The 20,686-nt window shown below is 43.1% G+C and overlaps 1 protein-coding gene across 2 annotated transcripts in view; it reads right to left on the reverse strand.

Annotated features, from left to right (window-relative positions):
- LOC116724084 (capon-like protein) overlaps positions 1–20,686 on the reverse strand; it is a 61,076-nt gene that overhangs the window by 23,425 nt on the left and 16,965 nt on the right. For both annotated transcript variants that reach the window (XR_004340106.1, XM_032569418.1), the window contains exons 3-5: positions 1,072–1,164; positions 930–988; positions 260–368 (exon numbers count right to left, since the gene is read on the reverse strand). Coding sequence is in view for 1 of the 2 variants with exons in the window: in XM_032569418.1 (XP_032425309.1) it covers positions 260–368; positions 930–988; positions 1,072–1,164 (261 nt within the window). In the remaining variant the exon portion in view is untranslated. The remainder of the gene's footprint in view (positions 1–259; positions 369–929; positions 989–1,071; positions 1,165–20,686) is intronic.

Raw genomic sequence — 20,686 nt, forward strand, 5'->3', positions numbered from 1 at the left:
AAAAGAAACACATCATAAACAAGAAAGGAAAAAAAATGGGCAAATAGTTTATCACTAGACTGTATACGGTGATTTTAATTAGCAATTTTTATCTGTTTTTTAGTGTTTTGGTGAATTTCCTTCACTAAACTACTGCAGTCTTCTGCAGCCTGTGATTAACATCTTGACAGAGCATCATCCATTTTGGTCCCATCAATAAGGACCCAAAGGTGTGATTTCTCTGCAATCTGCACTTACTGAGGAATAGACCAAACTGTACCTTCTTTTTAGATTTGAAGACATTACATCTGAATGAATTACTGGAGCCATCTCTTGCAATGTAGCTGAAGATCTTCAAGTCCTGGGAGTCATGTGATACATAGAAAATCCTGGAAATAATGACAGCAGGCTGAAATTATCAGTGAAATAAAATCGTCAAGATGATCCCCAAAGCTCGCTACCACTGGCTTTTAAAGTATTCGTCACTAATTATAATAATGACATAACCAATAGTGAGGAAAAGTGGGAAAAGTTTAACTTTTTCACTTTACATTAAAAAAATAACATAATCCTATTTAGCCTGCAAGTTGGTCCCAGTTTAAGGTCTTTGAGGATTGACACCGGGTTAGCTTAGATCATGTTCATGCCCAGTTCAAATCTAAATCTCATACAGAAGCTACAGTAAGACATAAAAAATATTAAGTTCAGAAATCCTTTCCATCCAATCTGATTGATATTCAGACGAATGGGCAAAATCCACTCCCAAGATACAAATTCAATCAAAAATAACTCAGGGAGGGATGAATGCAAATAGACACTCCAGTAACAGTAACAGGTGTTACTGTTACTGTTATTGTTTACAGTAACAGGTCCAGGTCATTTTATGTTTCCGACCAACTTTGTAAGCCATAAGAGGAGATCTTTAATCTAAATTTGAATTTTCAGCTTACCTGTATATTGGATCATGCATGATCAACATCTTGTTCTCATCCCATGTCCAGTCTTTTCTCTGTGTAGGACAGAAATTAGCATCGTTACACATAGATACAAAGTTATAACTTCAACTAGTAGAGTTTTCCGGGTCTGGGACACCTTCTGCTTTTTCCTCAGTGCCACCTTGACTCCATCCACAGACACCACAATGCTGACCTTCTTCTTCTTGATGTTCTTGGCTTTAAATTCATACTGGAAAAGAAAATCAACATAGGCACAGGTTATCAACACAGGACAATTGTTGGTTGCACTACATTCTTTTTAGGGGCCCTAGCGTAAAGGAGAATAAACACAAATCTATTCCTTCCTCTATGTAGCTCTGCATTGGTCTGTCACATAAATCCCAATAAAACACATTAGTGTATGCTGCTAATGTGAAGCAGTTCAGTGGATATGATTACATTGGGAAAGGCACCATACGTTTATACACAGGCTTTTGCTAGAAGCTGAACACATTGACATCAACACTTCTTACTGGATGGAGTAAAATCCTGCTTTTGCCAGGAGGTCAATCAGGAGATCAAATATTTCAAAATAATATCTTTGCTAAGAAAACTGAGTTGTTTTCACAAAAACCTCATAAGGCTTAAGAGCTACCTAATGTTTTCTCATCTAGTAAAGTAAACCATCCAAGCTGTGTGATTGTCCTTGTTGTGCTTGCTTAGTGCAATACAAAAGCTGTGCATGCACTTAACACGTTTCCCTCTCGTCAGCTAGCCTCAAGGTCTGCTGAGGCACCTTGCATGTCTGCTCTGTCACCTCAAATCAGCGGCCAATTTAAACAAGAAGCACTTAGGCTCCTTCTAGTTGCAATCCAGGAAGGCGTACAGCGGGGCTATCAGAAAACATGAGCTAAAGCCGGTCCAATTCAGCTGAGAGGAGAATGCTTTGCTTGGGGACTTGACTGCTGAATGCGCATTTAATGAACATGTATTTAATGTGACGGGAGGTCGGTTTGTTCTCATGCTTCTGCTGTTTTGCTGGTAGCAAAATGCCTGCTGTTTGTTGTAAAAACTGGACAGAGAGAAACTAGCGAGTGTGTGTGTCTATGTGTGTATCAACATAAATTGTAGCCAAGCCGCTCATAAAGAGAGTGGGAATGTGCATTACACCAGGGAGCTTCATTACAAGAGCAAGATGAAAAGAGTGGACCTTAAATATTAACCATGATGCACTGCCTCTGCTGTAACACCTGCACACCCAAACTAAAGTTTTAGAACAAGTGAATACATTTTGCAACTAAAGGATAAAATCCTCTAGTTAAAAGGTGAGCTGCTGGGAAAAAACAGGCCCATATTCTTGGCTGAACTCTCAAAAGTACTTTTTCTAGGGTTTGTTTTTAATGGCTAGAGAGAAGCTATAACCGGCATCTTTACAGCTAATAAGGTTTTAACAGGCGCTTCAAACTTCAAAAATGTTTTTTTTTCTTCATGCTTGCAATGGCAATTAAAGGTGGTCACCAGTCACTATGGCATGCTGTTTTAAGAACAAAAAGCTTGTAATACAGTGATAAGTCTGGGTTTTCAAAACAGAATTTCTTCACAAGGCTTTGTGACCTTAATTCCTTTAATTTGTAATTTAGTTGCAATATGATAGGAAGATCCATAATAGTTTGATGGTCACTTTTGGAGGTGGTAGTGGACAATAATTTGTTTTTGCATAAGTTGCTAGTTTTCAAGCTAAGTTAAGCTAGCAGTCAGCTAGCTTTACTTGGGTAAAGTGCCTTGCCTAGGGGCACATTGACATGCAACTGGAGGTTGCTGAAATAAAACCCACAACTTACAAAGACAGGGACAATTTTAATTTATTTTTAAGATTAAGTGGCCTGCTACTTTTTGGTTTTGCTCTAATTATAATTATGTCAACGACAACCATTCTGAGATCCAAAGTAAAAAAAAAACAAGTTCTGCATCATAAATGTTGTGGAATATCAAGACGTCAATAGTAGTATCATGAAAACCCAAATCTACAGTCAAAGCAATTCTTAAAAATATCAAAATTACTGGAACTGTGACCAACAAGATATTTATTTTTCCACTACACATCGGGAGAAAAATAGTACAAAAAGAGCTCCAAAAAAAAGGCTGCCGCACTTTATTTTTGTGAGACTACTACAATAAAAGACAAATTTGAAGGCTCGGTGTCAGATGTGACATATATACCTGATCCATCTACAGTAGCTTTAAAAAGAAAAGTTCGACTTGGTAAATCTGCACTGTTGTGATGTCAAAAACTGTCCATTTCGATTTCAGTTCTTTCACAACAAAAACTATGCATGACTTAGTTTACAAACTTTTTTTCTGGACTTCGAAATAAATGCATCTTACATAAAGCATATGGCAATACAATATGCTTGTCAACTATTTCATAACATTTCCAAGGACAGAATGCCTTTGAAATCTGAAAGAAGGAAGTAAGTCATGAATCACCAAATATTCTTTAAAACTGGCTGTGTCTGCAGGGCCTCGTTGCATATCTGCTGTTGCGGTGGGCGTTGTGTCCGGGAGAATAGCTGGTGCTATAATTAACAGGTGCTATGCACACATAGTGTTATACTGTATGTACTGTATGTTAAAATGTACAATAAGGAGTTGGGCTGTGCTGCATCAGTGTGAATAATTTTCCCAGGAGCTTTACTATGCAAATGAGATGTTGCAGCGAAATAAAACAAACGTCATCACGGAGACCATGACCGGTATAAGAATGAAGAATAAAAGCGATGATTTGGAGGTTAGAAGAGCTGACAAAAGAGGCGTGGTACCATCATCATCAATGACAGAAACATCTCCTGGGAACTGCAACCTTCTCATTCTGCTGCGTGATGCTGCTATGCAACAATTAGCTCAGCATTATGTCAACAAGGCCCGTCAGAAGCCATTAGAGACGGCTATTGTTCTGTTTACTTGTGTAACGCTTGGATATGCGCACTCTGTTTGAACAGACTGAGAGCAAATAAATGGTTTAATTTACCAAAGCAGTTTTGCAGTTGAACAGTGTTTTACTTGCATGTTCATCCTCTGCTTGTGTCCACTTTAAAAGCTGGGCTCTCCCTGGCCCGAATCCACGGTGATTAAAGTTTCAGTCGCTAATTACCCAGACCTGAGTCCTGGGAGAGCTGATTAAATGGAAAATAGGCGGGAGAAGCAGAAAGACACCAGAGGCACTAAAATGGAGGAAAGGGGTAGCGAACATGCCGAGAAGTGAAGTGCTGTTACCATAAGATGTAAGGAAAGTTTCAAAAGTGAAATTCAGATTAATTTGTCTTTATTACTGGACGCTCATGCAGCCAGTGAAAAACACACTTCATGTGCGGATCTGGTTCTTTACCTGGAGCTTCTAATGAGCTGACCTAATTCAGAATAATGATTTTTGTTTGTGGTGTCAACTTCCAAAAAGATGACAGAAACATCAATCCATTAAGAATCTGAGTGTAAAAAAAGACATTTTAATGCAAGCGGTGCTTTGGGGAAAACTTTTGATCTGTATCCTTTGCACTTTAAACAATTTTTCTGCTCTTTCATCAAGTATGCCACTTATAAATTCCCCTTTTTTGAGTTGAGGATTGCCTTACAAATACATCTAAAATGGTAATTCCATTAGACACTTAAAAGAGGATAAGAATCTAAACATAAACAACTACTTTATAGTCAGTAAAAACAAATAGAACAAGTAAGAAAATTGAAAAACTGGTGTTGGGATTATAAGTGCATTATTAATTTAAAATATTCATTAAGGAACACTGTCGTCCTTGACCACAAAAATAAATAAATAAAAATAAAAATAAATTACATTTCATTTTGACAAATGTGACCTGTCTAGCATTTGAAAATAATTAAATAAAATGAAGCTTTTGTTTGTGCTGGCACTTGATGTTGACGTCCCAAAGTTTGACTCATAAACTTTGTCTCTCCAAGTCTCTTGGCATCTTATAAAAAGTTTCCAACATCACATTTTTCAACAAAATGTTTCAATGCCCAAAACCCAAGAGTGGTTATTTTAACCACGGGGGGAAAAAACAACAACAAATAGCATCAATGTAATTGCTAAATGGTTTTCATATGAAAGTTAACCCTCACCATGTTAACTTTATGTAAACCCTCAAAGCTGTACCAGTTCTGTGGCTTGGTCTGAAGTCGGCAACAGCAATAAAATTAAAAACATGATGTATTTTTCAAACAGGCTAACCTCGCTATAATAGCGTCTAAATTTACTTCCGTACTCGTGTCGGTACAAAAACGCAGCTTTTCCATAATTTAAGCTTCATTCCAACATTACGCAGAAGCAAAGATCAATTTTCAAATTGCATCTGAAACAATGAACATTTTATAATTTCTTTGCTTAAGTGCAAACATTTATTAAATATGTATGCTTCTGATGCAATTATAGTGTAACAACAACAAGAATGCAATCAGCATCCGATGAAGGAGAAAGAGGTGTTTAATCTTAATGGGTTTTTATCCTGGTAAAATAAAGGTTAAATATTTTTTTTTATGACCTTAGCAAACCCATAAAGAAACAAATGCTAGGTTTCAGTATAGAGCTTAAACCTACTCCACTGTGACAGTTGAAGAAAAACTCTGAACTGCAATAAAAATATTTAGGGTGGTAATTACGGGCATGCAAACGACTTTGGCTTACAAGTTCTAAATTGCTCTCTTTAAAAGATTTGTGCAAAAGACGTCAACTGAGCCCAAAACCCACAAAAGTGACTCTTGTTTTGGTACATGGGTGCAGAAGCTTACTAGAAACAGCCTGGGGGTAATTATTTCAAATGCTGGCTGTCACCATTAGGACCGTCAGCCTCATCAGTCTTTTGATGCAGTGTAACACATTTCCATCACTGCTCCTCTCTGCAATGAATTATAAAAAGGGTCAAAGAGAATGGTGATGACTGCCGTTGTGCGCACTGAGTGAGGAAAGAAAATTGGCTCTCACTACAGCCTCTGAGGCCTGGGTTATGAGTTATGGCTTGACAGTTTTAAAAGAGAGAAAAACATTTAGCAGGAGACCATACTGTTTCTATTTGTCATTCTGAAGCAAATTTATAAAAACCAACTTGGAATAGTTTATTTCTGCGTCATGACCGTCCTGCTTGCCTGCTGTCCAAATATTTTTGATGCTTTAAATGTGTGCAGCATGTGTTTACCTGCATCAGATTTTGCTGATCAACAATTGCCCCCCTGACACTTCATAATGGATGCATGCTCATGACTACCCCCTGGAGGCAAAAATGGGGTGTAATACTGGTTTCCATTCCATGTCAGGACCTACCAGTGGGTTCCATTGTGAAATAAACACGTGTAGGTCATGGAATGAGAGAATGATCCAAAAGGGGCCTGTCTTTACAGAACTGTTGGTACTGATCAGAAATCAGCTGGGCTGCCAAACATTCACAAACACCTTTTGTTGCCTAAATATGATATTGATGTTAGTGCCAATATATTAATATATACCTCATATCATCCCTAGTTGTTACCTTAAACCAGCATGTTTAATCAAATTGTGTCATATGTGATGCACTCTTTTGCAACCATAGCTGACACTAATGCTGCATTATTCCTGAGAGTTACAGCTGTTAATAAATTAAGCTAGTTGCATTAGTTCTTTTTGGAGAGTTAATGTCATAAGCAATCCAATTTGTGTCGTTAAAGTGTCTGAACGCACTCCAGTCCTCCACAAAATGTAAAATAAAACCAGTGATTTAATAGACAAGACATAAATACATGTAATAGTGTTTCTTTGGTTGTGGAAAACCAAGCTGATTGTTTTTTTTTAAATAATTGGCTTTAGCACTAGCACTAGGTTGGGGTGGAAAATCCTTCACAGTGTCTCATGTTGATGTGAGGAATGATATTCCCACATTAGTGCATTCACCAACAGTGTTCCAGTTTACGGCAGTGTTTCCCAAACCTAGTCCTCAGTGCCCACAGTTCTGCATGCTTTGCATAATGACTTACTCAAACATGCCTGATTCAATGAACGAGTTACTTCTTCAGGCAGTCGGGACAAGTTCTGCTGAAACTTGTTAAAAACTCATGCTATTGAATCAAGTGAGTTGAAACAATGGAAATTAACTAATTCATATGTGTGACCCAATATCTATGCATGATTTATGAATGCTAAGAAACTCCAATTCCTGTATATTTCCATGGCAACCATTCCATGACTGTTAGTTCTTGTTGGTTTAAAAGCTTTAAATTTCTCAGTCAGTCAAAGAGCTATTTTATATTTCACCATACTTTGATTTACACCAACAAGTAGTGATTGAGTAAAGATCCAGCTTCTTCCTGGTAAAGTACTACAGCCCTGCACTGTAGAACCAAACCTTCCCATGGCATTAAGGATTTAATATTAAGAAACTTATGCAGCAGTAACTCAGATCAAAATTTTACTAAAAAAGTAAATTTTCCCCAAGTGCAACTGCGTGAACAAGCCTCCCATTAGGTTGAAGTGGTTATACTGTGGCTACGGTAAATAAACCCTTTGGCTCTAATCTGTCGCTGCCAACAACCTCTTAATCACAGGCCACCGAGTCTTACAGTCATTGTTACTTCATTTGTCTTTGAGAGGTCTTGCTTGAGAGAAATTCAAAGGGTATAGCTGAAAAAGGACCAGTGTGTGTCCACATGTGCTGCTAATGGACATCTTTAAATTGGATAAAACAGGCAGATTTAGCACCAGCAAATCAGAGAAAGAGAAATCAGGGGGAAAGTGCGAAGAGACCGAATGAAAAACCGTGGAATGTGGGTGCAATGTGGGTCACTGATGCTCCCTGTTCAACCATTAAATCCATATAGGAACCCACAATAGGCCCTATAGATCGCAGCCTAGCAACCCCTTCATTATAATCCCAAGGATTTGGGAAGTTCCAGGGAATTTCAATGCTTTTTCCCCGCAATTCAGTTTACAAGGAGCTGACTGTGGGTAACAAAAGTGACAGGGCTACTGCCCACCACCTGAACCTAGAAAGATGGAAACAAAGTTTGCAGGTCAGCATATACCCTTTACATCACTCGGTTCATGACTACTCCATTTGCTATAAGTGCATTTCATTTTCATCACAATAAACCCACCCAAGCAACTGCTTCCCAGAAGTTCAATGAAATAATGAAATAAAAAAAGCTGAGCTTTGATCACAGCTGCTCTGCTAGTCTCGAATGAATTTAATTTTCCTGCTGGCCATGCAGGGAGAGCTGAATTACTCCCATGATAGCGGAGATGAACAAACCTTCAGAGTGAATTGGCACATTTTTGTCATCAGTGAACAGAAAAGCATAAGAGGAATAATGACCTCGACCTTCACCACTGATCATGACCTTAGTCTTTATGACCATGTACAGAGAGTTGTTTTTTTCCTGAAAGTAACAAATCTGTATATGAATACCATTTATTTCTTAAACAAAGAAATAAAAACTCTGTGCAAATAACAAGCAAATGCAGCAAAAGAAATGCCCTCATAAAACTAAGAAGGCAAAAGAGAAAAAAACCAAAAAAAAACAGATAAATGTGACCTGATCTGCCCTGTGTTTTGGTGTCAAACTGAAGCCCTTATAAACACCTGTGAGAACCAAGCTCAATATGGAGCCCCTCTGGCAAACCACCAGTTTCAGATCTTGTCAGAGTAATCAGCTTTGCCCCGCTGCAGACCCAGCCAGGCACTCCAAAGGCAATGACGCCCTTGGAGTGAGAATGGACCAACGCTTGAATGAATCGCTGAGTGGCACAGCAAACGGACAGCCAGTCCCAGAGCGCTGACGGAAGCTACTTTGGGCTGGTCACGTGGGGCCAGGAGGAAGTACAAGAGAACAACCTGAAGATGCCAGAAACTTGCTTCTAATAACAAACAACAGGGAGGTTTGCAAGGGGTTGAAGTTGGTATCTATAATGAACACTGAAAATAAAAGTAATCAGTGCTGACATAAGCCTGATAATGTTACCAATGCTAAATCAGCTCGACAGTTTTTAAAGTCTAGTGAGATGAAAGTTTAATAATACCAACATATATTTCAAACAAACCAAGATCCACAATGAGGAAGTAGCTGTGCTTTTTACAAACTCAGATCAAGTCAATATAAAACAGTTTTTAAGGTCATCTGTCTTCTTTTTTGCCTAAAACTGGAGAAAAATTTGGTGATATTTTGGGCAAACTCTACATACTTTGTGAATGTCTGCTTCGCAAAGCAGACATTCTTAGTGCACGGAAAGAGACATAACACCTCGTGTTCATTTCCTGTGAAGGTCAGTACAGTAGTTTTACAGAGTTCAGTAAAACTTTAGTGAACTCTAGTGAAATGTGCTTAAAAAAACAAGTTTACTTTTTTCTTAAGAGTAAAAACCAGCTGGGAGAGCCCAAAAAAACTGAAATTAATCGTACAATTGAACTCAACTGATTTCAAATTAAAATAAATAATTGAGAGCAACATGGAACTGAAGTCAAATTCCTTTTTTGTTTTCACAAACTTGGCCACTAAAGTCGATTCTCATTTTTACTAAAGCTTTTAGAGATGGAAGTGTGAAACAATGCACTAGTTAAATCACAAAACAAACTGTGTCTAAATGTCTTAAGAAAATGTGATGAGTATAAAGGCAAATGAAATGTGAAACAATGCATGGTGCAATACACAGCCATTGTTATATCCTTTCGAAGCAACAATATGATTAATAGGATTACTGGGACAAACATTGTCAGAGTTGCTAAAATCCCCTTGCCCTATGGAACGACAATTGTTACCAACACACATCTGTACTGGACAGTGCAACCTAATGCTTTATACAAGTATGAACTCAATAATGTGACAATTTCTTTCAAGATAAGGCATTAATCCGCAACTACTGAAATCAACCATTGTGTTTTGGCATTTTCAGAGCTGCACCACTGAGCAGCTAATCCGCAGTTTCAGCAGTAATAACACAATCATGAGCAATGATATATTGTGTTACCAGACAACTTGGATAAGCTGCTGGGAAATAAATAGACCAATCAAGGATTACGATCTTATTTCCAGTACTAAGATGAGCGATTAAAGACCACCAAGGACCAACAAGAAATGGCTTGCATGCAGAAATCTGAAAACATATCGGCAAACACGTCTGGGACTTAACATGGAAACCTTCACAAGACAAGAAATAGGAAAAGATAAGACTCAGTGCACATGTGAGGTGAATGATGTTCAACCGGGACAGCTGGGGAAACAGACAAAAGGCATAACATTTTTAATAATGTTTCGCACAATGACAGGCATAAGGTCAGCGCTTCAGCACATGCTAACCCCGTCTTAGGGGGTCAAACACTGGGTGGTGAATTGGGGCACCATCTGCGACTCACTTCCAAATTTGTTGCGAAAATCCTGTTAAAAGAGGCTTCGAGAGGCCATGAGGTGTTCAAAGACCTCAACCACAAGTAATTTGAATCTGTGTCTGGGATAACTCAGAAACAGTTGTGGTGCATTTCAGTAGCAGAATGTTGAGCATAATCTGTCATAGTCAGCCTTTTTTAAAGCCTGCAGTCTAAATATGCATACATGTGACATATTTGCAGAAATATTTAATAGATTGCTCCCTCCAGGTCAGGGCGCAGCCTTTGTCTCAACTGTAGCAGTTCAAGTGTCTTGTTAACGATATGATAAGTTGAAGCAGACAATAGTTAGATGGATTGAGGTGAAAAGGAGGATCAAAAAGAAGATCGCAAGGGGATTGCTGAGGGTGTTTGGGATATCTGCATACCTGTACTTGGAGTTTGTACAGGTAAATCCTAGTGGCAGTTCCAGAACATGTTGGAGTCTTGATGTGGAAAAATTACAGTTAGGTTACACCTGCTAGTTGTATTGCTATATGTTTATTCTAAGTTCTGTATATTCCCACCAAGTTAAAGCTGTTTGGGTTACATGCACAAGGTTGGACGTTGTTTTCCACAGCTGCATGGGAACCAGTCTGATTCCCATGCTTTGGATCCCTTATCCCTTTGTATAAAACTCATGTGTTGTCTCTGCCTGGCAGAGCTTTCCGTTTCAGACTTGCTTCATTATTGATTGTCCTGTGAGCTCTCTGAGTTGTGCACAATTCATGAATAAACCTGATTGAGTGATTTTACCTGAACAGTGCTTGGAAATAGTTTTTTTTCCACGACAAGTCTATACACCCAAATCAGTCTAGAAATGCATTAAGATCCTCCTGTCTGAGCTGGAAAGTGTCACTTTGTAGAAGAATATTCCTTTCTGGATCTGTTAACTCCTCAATGATGTCTTGGAAAAGTGAGACAATGGATTGATGGATACATGTCAAAACTTGATACTGTAAATCCCCAATATCTTGCCTATTATTGTACATTTACACAAATTGAGCAAGGTGCGTTCACTTTCGAAATAAGGGTTGGATATTACCTTGCTAAAACCTGCCTCTGGGTGCGTCTTACTGGAACGAGACGCTGCGGCACACCCATAGCGAGCGTCATAGAATGAACTACAGAAACTCAGCGTTACTTGAGATAAATGGAAGACATTTGATGGATCAATGGATTTGGTGTATTTTTCTTTTTGGTAACACTTTATTTGAAGGGGTGTGCAGAAGGCTGACATAATACTGTCATAAACATGATAATACCTGTTATGAACATGAAGGGATCTTGATGAATGTCATGAAGTGTCATTTGGTAAATAATGACACTTTTAATGCAAAGTTGACACTTCATGGACTTTTAATTTATTGAATGACACTTCATGACATCAGCTATAAACATTCATAAAGACTCCATGTTCATAGCAGGTGTTATGTCATGTTATGACAGTGTAATGTCAGTCTTATGCACACCCCTTCAATTAAAGTGTTACCTTATTATTCTGTACCATTTACATTTTATTTAAAGAATGATAAAGTTAAACTACAGTGTGTCAAAAAAAGAAAAAGATGCAGATTGGCACAAAAAGCGATTGAATCAGCCCTCTATTCAGTTAGTTGAAAGAGTCAAGTTATTTTCTTTGTGTTTTCATTTGATGGCCCTCTGAGGGCATCCGATTTCCCATCCACAAACACAGCAGCAGATTACAGACATTCACAGGGATCAAGCTAGATAAATGTCTTTGGTGTAGAATCAAAGGACTTTCTGGAGATGTGCAGGACTTGGGATGCAGAGTGATAAGTGGGACGACCGCTCTGATGCTTTCCTGTTGTTACCGCGAGGCAAGAAAAAGGTTCGACATCCGCATGAGATAAGCTAAATTTAAAGGTCAGTTTGAAAATGTGCCCACAGTAACAAAGTTGTTTACCAGCATCAGTGTTTCTGTGTTTACCACCTCATGTTGGCGAATGACCTTTATGGAGTTAGACGTTTCAATCATCTGGAGACAGTCCAGTTTTTTAAGTACAATGTGGTGAGTCAACCAACAGCTGTTCAGATATTTAGCCTCAAATTATATTATGGTTCAGAGTATCCTGGGACCTATGCATCGGTGCAACTGCTGTCAACACCTTGCATCAAAGTCTGGCGTGGGAATTTATTGCAAGGACGAATGCTGCCATGTTTAGCTGAGTTTTGATGATGTGAAGGAAAGACAAACACACACCTAACATAAAAGAAGAAAAATTCTCCAATCTCAGGAAAAGACTAAACTGAGATTCAATTGGGATAAAAAATTATTTTAAGGTTCTGGCAGGAAACATGAAAGCAGAGGTTTTGGGTGAAACAGATTCCACTTTGGTAGCACGGAAATGTCTCTGGCGAATACGATTCAGGTCTCCTCTCTCATTACTCATTCAGTTTTTTCTGCCCTGATTGGCTGATGTAATGAGAGGAGATAACAATGAAAAAGAAGAACAGAGGTAAATGTTCCCTGCAGTAGAGCTCGGTACACGAGTAGCACTAGAAGACTTTCTACAACAGTTTTCAGATGCAAATGTCAGACAACAGTCCAAATTGTCCTAAAAATCATACTGTATGTAGATAACAGAGTGACCAAAGGATGGACCTACTGAATGACAGAATTACAATCTCAACCTCGTCATTGGGTCAACAAAAATTTCATTCACACAGCTTAGAAAGTTTATAATTAGCTGTGCTTTATCATTCACTTTGTGACATTAAAGAAGAGAGAAACCAACCGACTATAGAGAAAAAGATTTCTAATCCTGAGAAATTCAAATTCACACAAGTTCAAAATCATATACTGACTCTAAAACACATACACAACTCCACTCATTTTTATACTGATATCTTTTTGCAAGTTACAGAGAAATCACACACTCTCTGTAACTAACAACAAGCTTCCTAATTCTGGCTGGATACTTGACGACTTCTCTTGCCAGAAATTATGAAGCTCATATAATTTATGCTATCAGTCAGTTGAACTGTTTAAGTGGAGTGAAGAAAAAATTTTTTTTTCTTTAACTCATATAAACTTTTATAACTCATAAGTCTTCTATTTTCTTACGGGTTTTTTCTTTTTAATTCCTTACCTACTACCTACATAAAATAGTTTTCCTATTTTAATCCACTTTAGAGTTTTACCATCATACAACATATGACAAAATAAACAGGAGCATATTCCAAGGTTTCACTGTCATAGGGGAAAAAAATTATTGACTTATATGGAACGGCTGATAACCAGATGAAAGGTATTTAGTCATTCCAAGTGTTAAGCAGGGAGTTGTTTGAGCTACAGCAGCTCTGTATGTGTAAGTGTTTAATGGAAATTTTGACATCAGGATGTCTGCAGGGATTTGAACTTGAAGCTTTTAAAAATCATCAACTTCATGCATGTTTAAATGAACACAAACCTGAGTGAGGAGGAGGAGAGCAAAAGGTGCCACAAGTTTTACAAAGAGAGAGAGAGAGAGAGATAAAGTTAAGAAAAAAAGGAGTGTGGGGAAGCTGAGCAACAGCAATGGGAGAACTAGAAAATTTCTGAAGAAATTTAAACGGGGCCTGCCAAAGTGTGCTCATCGGTTTGAACCCAGCATTCAAATGCTACAAATTAGCATCAATGCTAAAGTAAGCTGCAATGTACTCAATAGCATGTTGAGAGTCACAAGCATGTCAAGTAACATGGACTTACAGTATACCATTCTGTATGTAGAAATTAGTGTACAAGTTAAAATGAGCCAAATTGCTAACATTAGCCTAAATACTGTCAGTAGCATGTGGGATTTCATTGACTTACTCCATTCAGTGTACTAAGCGTGGCTAATAAATAAGAAAAATAGCTAAAAGCTCTTTGTAGGGAAAAGGCTAATGCTAATGAGGGGGGGGGGGGCAGTTAAATGCTAATGCTTGTGCTAATGTTAATTCTATTCATGTCTATGAGTAGAACTGAGTGTTCCACCATGTCTGTAGTTCTGACGTTCCACCATGTCTGTAGTTCTGACGTTCCACCATCACTGTAGTTCTGACGTTCCACCATCACTGTAGTTCTGACGTTCCACCATCACTGTAGTTCTGACGTTCCACAATCACTGTAGTTCTAAAGAGCAGCTCAGAGGGGCAGACAAACTTCTGTCTATTTTGAGTCCAACTGACACAAAACAGTGTCAGTCAGACTCAGTTTTGTTTTGATTTGAATTTGGCTCTGTTTTTGGGGGTTTTTTTGTTCGCAGCCGTTTCCAAGGCTTCGCTGCGGCTCGCCCCCGCAGCCGTTTCCAAGGCTTCGCTGCGGCTCGCCCCCGCAGCCGTTTCCAAGGCTTCGCTGCGGCTCGCCCCCGCAGCCGTTTCCAAGGCTTCGCTGCGGCTCGCCTCCGCTGCCGGTTCCCAGGCTCCGCTCCGGCTCGCCCCCGCAGCCGTTTCCAAGGCTTCGCTGCGGCTCGCCTCCGCTGCCGGTTCCCAGGCTCCGCTCCGGCTCGCCCCCGCAGCCGTTTCCAAGGCTTCACTGCGGCTCGCCCCCGCAGCCGTTTCCAAGGCTTCGCTGCGGCTCGCCCCCGCAGCCGTTTCCAAGGCTTCGCTGCGGCTCGCCTCCGCTGCCGGTTCCCAGGCTTCGCTCCGGCTCGCCCCCGCAGCCGGTTCCCAGGCTTCGCTTCGGCTCGCCCCCGCAGCCGGTTCCCAGGCTTCGCTCCGGCTCGCCTCCGCAGCCGGCCCCGAGGCTCCGCTCCGGCTCACCTCCAGCCGGCGCACCCGAGGCCGAATCAGCCGGCGTTCCAGCCGGCGCACCCGAGGCCGAATCAGCCGGCGTTCCACCATCACTGTAGTTCTGACGTTCCACCATCACTGTAGTTCTGACGTTCCACCATCACTGTAGTTCTGACGTTCCACAATCACTGTAGTTCTAAAGAGCAGCTCAGAGGGGCAGACAAACTTCTGTCTATTTTGAGTCCAACTGACACAAAACAGTGTCAGTCAGACTCAGTTTTGTTTTGATTTGAATTTGGCTCTGTTTTTGGGGGTTTTTTTGTTAATTATGTCACCACAGTTACTCGAAATGCCATCAAAAGTAATAGCTCCCCTCACGGGATCGAGCCGCACGTGTTGATATATATATATATGTCAGAATCTGTGTTTTTCTGTGTTTATTTAGAGTTTCTGTGTCCGTAAGTCTCTTCGTTGTCCTGTCCTCCCCTTGATTGTTCCCAGGTGTGTCTCGTCTCTGTGATTACCCTCCCGTGTATTTAACTCCACCTGTGTTCTTTGTTCCTCGTCGGGTCCTCGTCAATGTTACGTCAATGTCTAGTCTGTTCGTCGTCGGTGTGTCTCTGTGCGAGCTGCCGTGTTACTGGACTTATTTATTATTAAATCATCATAATTCATCTAACCTGGGTCCGCTGCCTCTGCCTCACCACCAACACCACCCGCACTTCATGACAGAAGGACCCGACCAGACCGAACGGTGAGGCTGCGCAACATGGACGCAGCTGGAGTGAGGTTCCCTCCCAAAAGGCGGAGCGGACCGAGGCGGAGATCCGGCAGGGAGGAGAGGGAGCTGACTGAAGCCCTCGCCGACCTGCAGCGGGAGCTATTCCGGGGGACAAGACTGGTGTTGGCACCCCCCGGATTCGGCCCCCGTCGATTCCTCCGTCCGGGAAGCCAGCGACGTGAGCCGCCGGCAGACCCGGCCCCTCGTCGCCTTCCGGATCCATCACCTCCGCGTTCAGCCCGGAGACAGCGACGTGAGCCGCCGGCAGACCCGGCCCCTCGTCGCTTTCCGGAGCTACCACGTCCGCTGCCAGCTCAGAGACAGCGACGTGAGCCGCCGGCAGACCCGGCCCCTCGTCGCTTTCCGGAGCTACCACCTCCGCTGCCAGCTCGGAGACAGCGACGTGAGCCGCCGGCAGACCCGGCCCCTCGTCGCTTTCCGGACCCGCAGCCGTTTCCCAGGCTTCGCACCGGGTCACCTCCGCTGCCGGTTCCCAGGCTCCGCTCCGGCTCGCCCCCGCAGCCGTTTCCAAGGCTTCGCTGCGGCTCGCCCCCGCAGCCGTTTCCAAGGCTTCGCTGCGGCTCGCCCCCGCAGCCGTTTCCAAGGCTTCGCTGCGGCTCGCCCCCGCAGCCGTTTCCAAGGCTTCGCTGCGGCTCGCCTCCGCTGCCGGTTCCCAGGCTCCGCTGCGGCTCGCCTCCGCAGCCGTTTCCAAGGCTTCGCTGCGGCTCGCCCCCACAGCCGTTTCCAAGGCTTCGCTGCGGCTCGCCCCCGCAGCCGTTTCCAAGGCTTCGCTGCGGCTCGCCTCCGCTGCCGGTTCCCAGGCTTCGCTCCGGCTCGCCCCCGCAGCCGGTTCCCAGGCTTCGCTCCGGCTCGCCCCCGCAGCCGGTTCCCAGGCTTCGCTCCGGCTCGCCTCCGCAGCCGGCCCCGAGGCTCCGCTCCGGCTCACCTCCAGCCGGCGCACCCGAGGCCGAATCAGCCGGCGTTCCAGCCGGCGCACCCGAGGCCGAATCAGCCGGCGTTCCAGCCGGCGCACCCGGGGCCGAATCAGCCGGCGTTCCAGCCGGCGCACCCGAGGCCGAATCAGCCGGCGTTCCAGCCGGCGCACCCGAGGCCGAATCAGCCGGCGTTCCAGCCGGCGCACCCGAGGCCGAATCAGCCGGCGTTCCAGCCGGCACACCTTCCGAGACTCCCATTGTTCCTTCCGAGACTCCCAGTGTTCCTTCCGAGACTCCCAGTGTTCCTTCCAAGACCCAGACCTCCAGCGTTCCTCCTGAGACCCTGACCTCCAGCGTTCCTCCCGAGACCCTGACCTCCAGCGTTCCTCCTGAGACCCTGACCTCCAGCGTTCCTCCCGAGACCCTGACCTCCAGCGTTCCTCCCGAGACCGAGACTCCCTGCGTTCCACCCGAGACCGAGACTCCCTGCGTTCCACCCGAGACCGAGACTCCCTGCGTTCCACCCGAGACCGAGACTCCCTGCGTTCCACCCGAGACCGAGACCCCCTGCGTTCCACCCGAGACCCCCTGCGTTCCACCCGAGACCGAGACCCCCAGTGTTCCACCCGAGACTCTGACCCCCAGTGTTCCACCCGAGACTCTGACCCCCAGTGTTCCACCCGAGACTCTGACCCCCAGTGTTCCACCCGAGACTCAGACCCCCAGTGTTCCCCCCGAGACCCCGACTCTCTGTGCTCCACCAGAGACTCTGCCTCGGGGGGCTCATCATCGCCACCTCCTGGGCCGCGGACGGCCGCTGGACCGCCTCCAGGGGTCCCGCCTCCGGGGTTCCCGCCTCCAGCGCCGTGGACGGCCGCCGGACCGCCTCCGTGGTTCCCGCCTCCAGCGCCGCGGACGGCCGCCGGACCGCCTCCGTGGTTCCCGCCTCCTGTGTTCCTGCCTCCAGCGCCGCGGACGGCCGCCGGACCGCCTCCGTGGTCCCCGCCTCTGGGGTTCCCGCCTCCAGCGCCGCGGACGGCCGCCGGACCGCCTCCATGGTTCCCGCCTCCAGCGCCGCGGTCGACCGCCGGACCACCTCCGTGGTTCCCGCCGCCGCGGACGACCGCCAGACCACCTCCGTGGTTCCCGCCTCCTTTGCCTCCGCCCACCCTGTGGGTAGTTTTTTGTTGTTTTTGGACTCTTGGCCCTTCCTGTGTTTCCGCCCACAATGGTGGGTTGTTTTTTGTTTTTTCTGGACTCTGGCCCCCCGTCCAGCGCCCCTCCGCCCACCCTTGTTGTGTTTTTGTTTTGTGGGCGTCTGGTAGCCGCCCTTGAGGGGGGGGTACTGTCAGGATCTGTGTTTTTCTGTGTTTATTTAGAGTTTCTGTGTCCGTAAGTCTCTTCGTTGTCCTGTCCTCCCCTTGATTGTTCCCAGGTGTGTCTCGTCTCTGTGATTACCCTCCCGTGTATTTAACTCCACCTGTGTTCTTTGTTCCTCGTCGGGTCCTCGTCAATGTTACGTCAATGTCTAGTCTGTTCGTCGTCGGTGTGTCTCTGTGCGAGCTGCCGTGTTACTGGACTTATTTATTATTAAATCATCATAATTCGTCTAACCTGGGTCCGCTGCCTCTGCCTCACCACCAACACCACCCGCACTTCATGACAATATATATATATATATATATATATTGTGAGGGGGCACACAGTGGTACGAGCTGCATTAACAATAGTAGGAAGCAACAGTTATTTTGAGGTGTAGAACAATAGGTGCTTCGCAAGTCAGTCACTGCTCTCCCTATGCATTGCTATGGCAGGCGCCAATGACACGTTCATGTTTTCCATTAGGATCACTGGAGGAAGATGAGAGAAATGAGATGAATGAATAAAACAAACACACACACACACACACACACAGGGGCCTAAATCACATTTAGAAGTAGGGCAGCCTATGCTGGCAGCTCAAAGGCCTGGAGCACTTTCCTGAATCATTATCCAACAAACGACACCATAACACAATGAGCTAGCTTATCTGCCTACTCATGCTTACAGAGCGCTCCCATGCCTGGAGGCGCTGCTTACAAACCTGACGTCTTAAGTGATATATGAAAAGAACGCAAGTCTGGTTAAATGAATGATTTAATTTGTGATGAATATGAAAAAAAGCTATATGAACAGCAATTATTTAACAGAAAATGATGCTTTGGAAAGTGTAAACATTACCACGCAATTAAAGATGTGCAAAAAAGTTTCTGGTAAATTTCCAGAAGCAAGAGTTCCCACTAAAGAAACATTTATTCATTATTCTGAGAGAACATTTTAACAAATTCATATATAGTCATTTCTGTCTTCTTGGTTCCATAAGGGAATAAGTAAGATGGGGAAACAAAACGGAAAAGTCAAGAGTGATTGTGAAAAGTTAGGAAATCACGACAGAAGGAAATCTGCAACTACTAACTACAGTCTGTGTGATCATTAAGAAGTTTATAACAAGTGGAATTGTGATAAACAAGGCTGGATTAGGAACAAAGCTCATCTCGCCAATCTTTGGGGGGGTCAATAAGTCTCCATGACAACCATTACATGCTAGCCACAATTGCCAGCTGGCTGTTCAAAAGAAAAGCCTTTTCTAAAGTACCACTAAAGTCATTTTGTGTTTCCTAAGTCCCCTGGAACTTTGCCTGGATCCATTTGGTATGTTTGGGTTGATTTTGGGTTCTAGAAAGTTTTCATTCCACCTAAATTTCGGTTCATAGAACGTTTTAAACTATCTGAGCCGTTTCTTGAGCATGTTTTCACCATCAGGTCCAAACCCATACTGTTTACGTAGATTACGTCCCCTAAGAATAAAAACTCCTCTCTTCCTGCAGGAATGCTGATGCGATCTGAGGGACACAAAACAGCAGAATGTAGAATGTGATTAAAAACTATGAAATTAGACCAATGCAGCAATATTATCAGATTGTTTCATAGTAGTTACATTTCGAAAACCAAGTACTTTGTGTAAACTTTGCAGAAATGTGCAATGACGACTCCAGAGAACAAGAACTGGAGAAAAGGTCATGGAAATGGTGCACGCTGGAAAAACCAGGAATGAATTTCATAGTGCTTTATGTTTATTCACTATTGGAGAAAAGTAGAGAAACTGCAACAGCTTTAACCTTGCTTAATATGTTTGCTACTTCCAAATGTAAAAATTGGTAAATGAGTCACAATCTTGGGGTGTTGTGATTGTTTGCATTTGCTTCTTAGAGCAGAAACGCAGTGAAACATGATGTACAAAGTTTGACCTGATGTTGCTGGACTTGTCTTGTGCAGCACTGACAGCAATTTATTTTTATTATTAATTAAGCGTTTTAACAACCACATTTTTTGAACATTGAATTTTCTTTAATATGATAGTAAATAGGACCACATCTATCTAAGTACTTTTATTCAAAAACAGACTTAGTACCAAATCAGAAAGACAAACTTTAAGAGAAGTGAAAAAGTTGAATAAATCTAATAATTCTGCAGAGTTATTCAGGATGGCCATACTGAAGCTGCAGTTTCACAATGCACAGAAATTGCTTTGAAGAAATTTAGATGGAGCCAAAAGGGAAAAAGGGTGAAAAATGCAAATCCCTCAAGTTAAATAGTTCCACTTCCTTTCTGGCAATATAAGAGCACACAAAGGGGGGACTAAAAAACGGCTCTCATAGCCACAGCAGGCATTGCAACATCATGCTGTCTTCATAGCACTAATGTTTAAGGACTACCATTCACGTTATCTTTCTACGTCAGCATCATCAAACATTGATGTTCTCCAGTGACTGATCTTTAAGTTGAATTTTGACCTGATTAAGCCACAAGATCTTAGAGGACCACTACATTTCCTCCACTAGCTGTTGCAGGAGGTTATAAAAATATCTGTCCCTTCAAAGCAGAAAAGTGAACATAACAAAGGTGACC

Source organism: Xiphophorus hellerii, chromosome 8, assembly GCF_003331165.1.
Source record: "Xiphophorus hellerii strain 12219 chromosome 8, Xiphophorus_hellerii-4.1, whole genome shotgun sequence".
Lineage (NCBI taxonomy): Eukaryota > Metazoa > Chordata > Actinopteri > Cyprinodontiformes > Poeciliidae > Xiphophorus > Xiphophorus hellerii.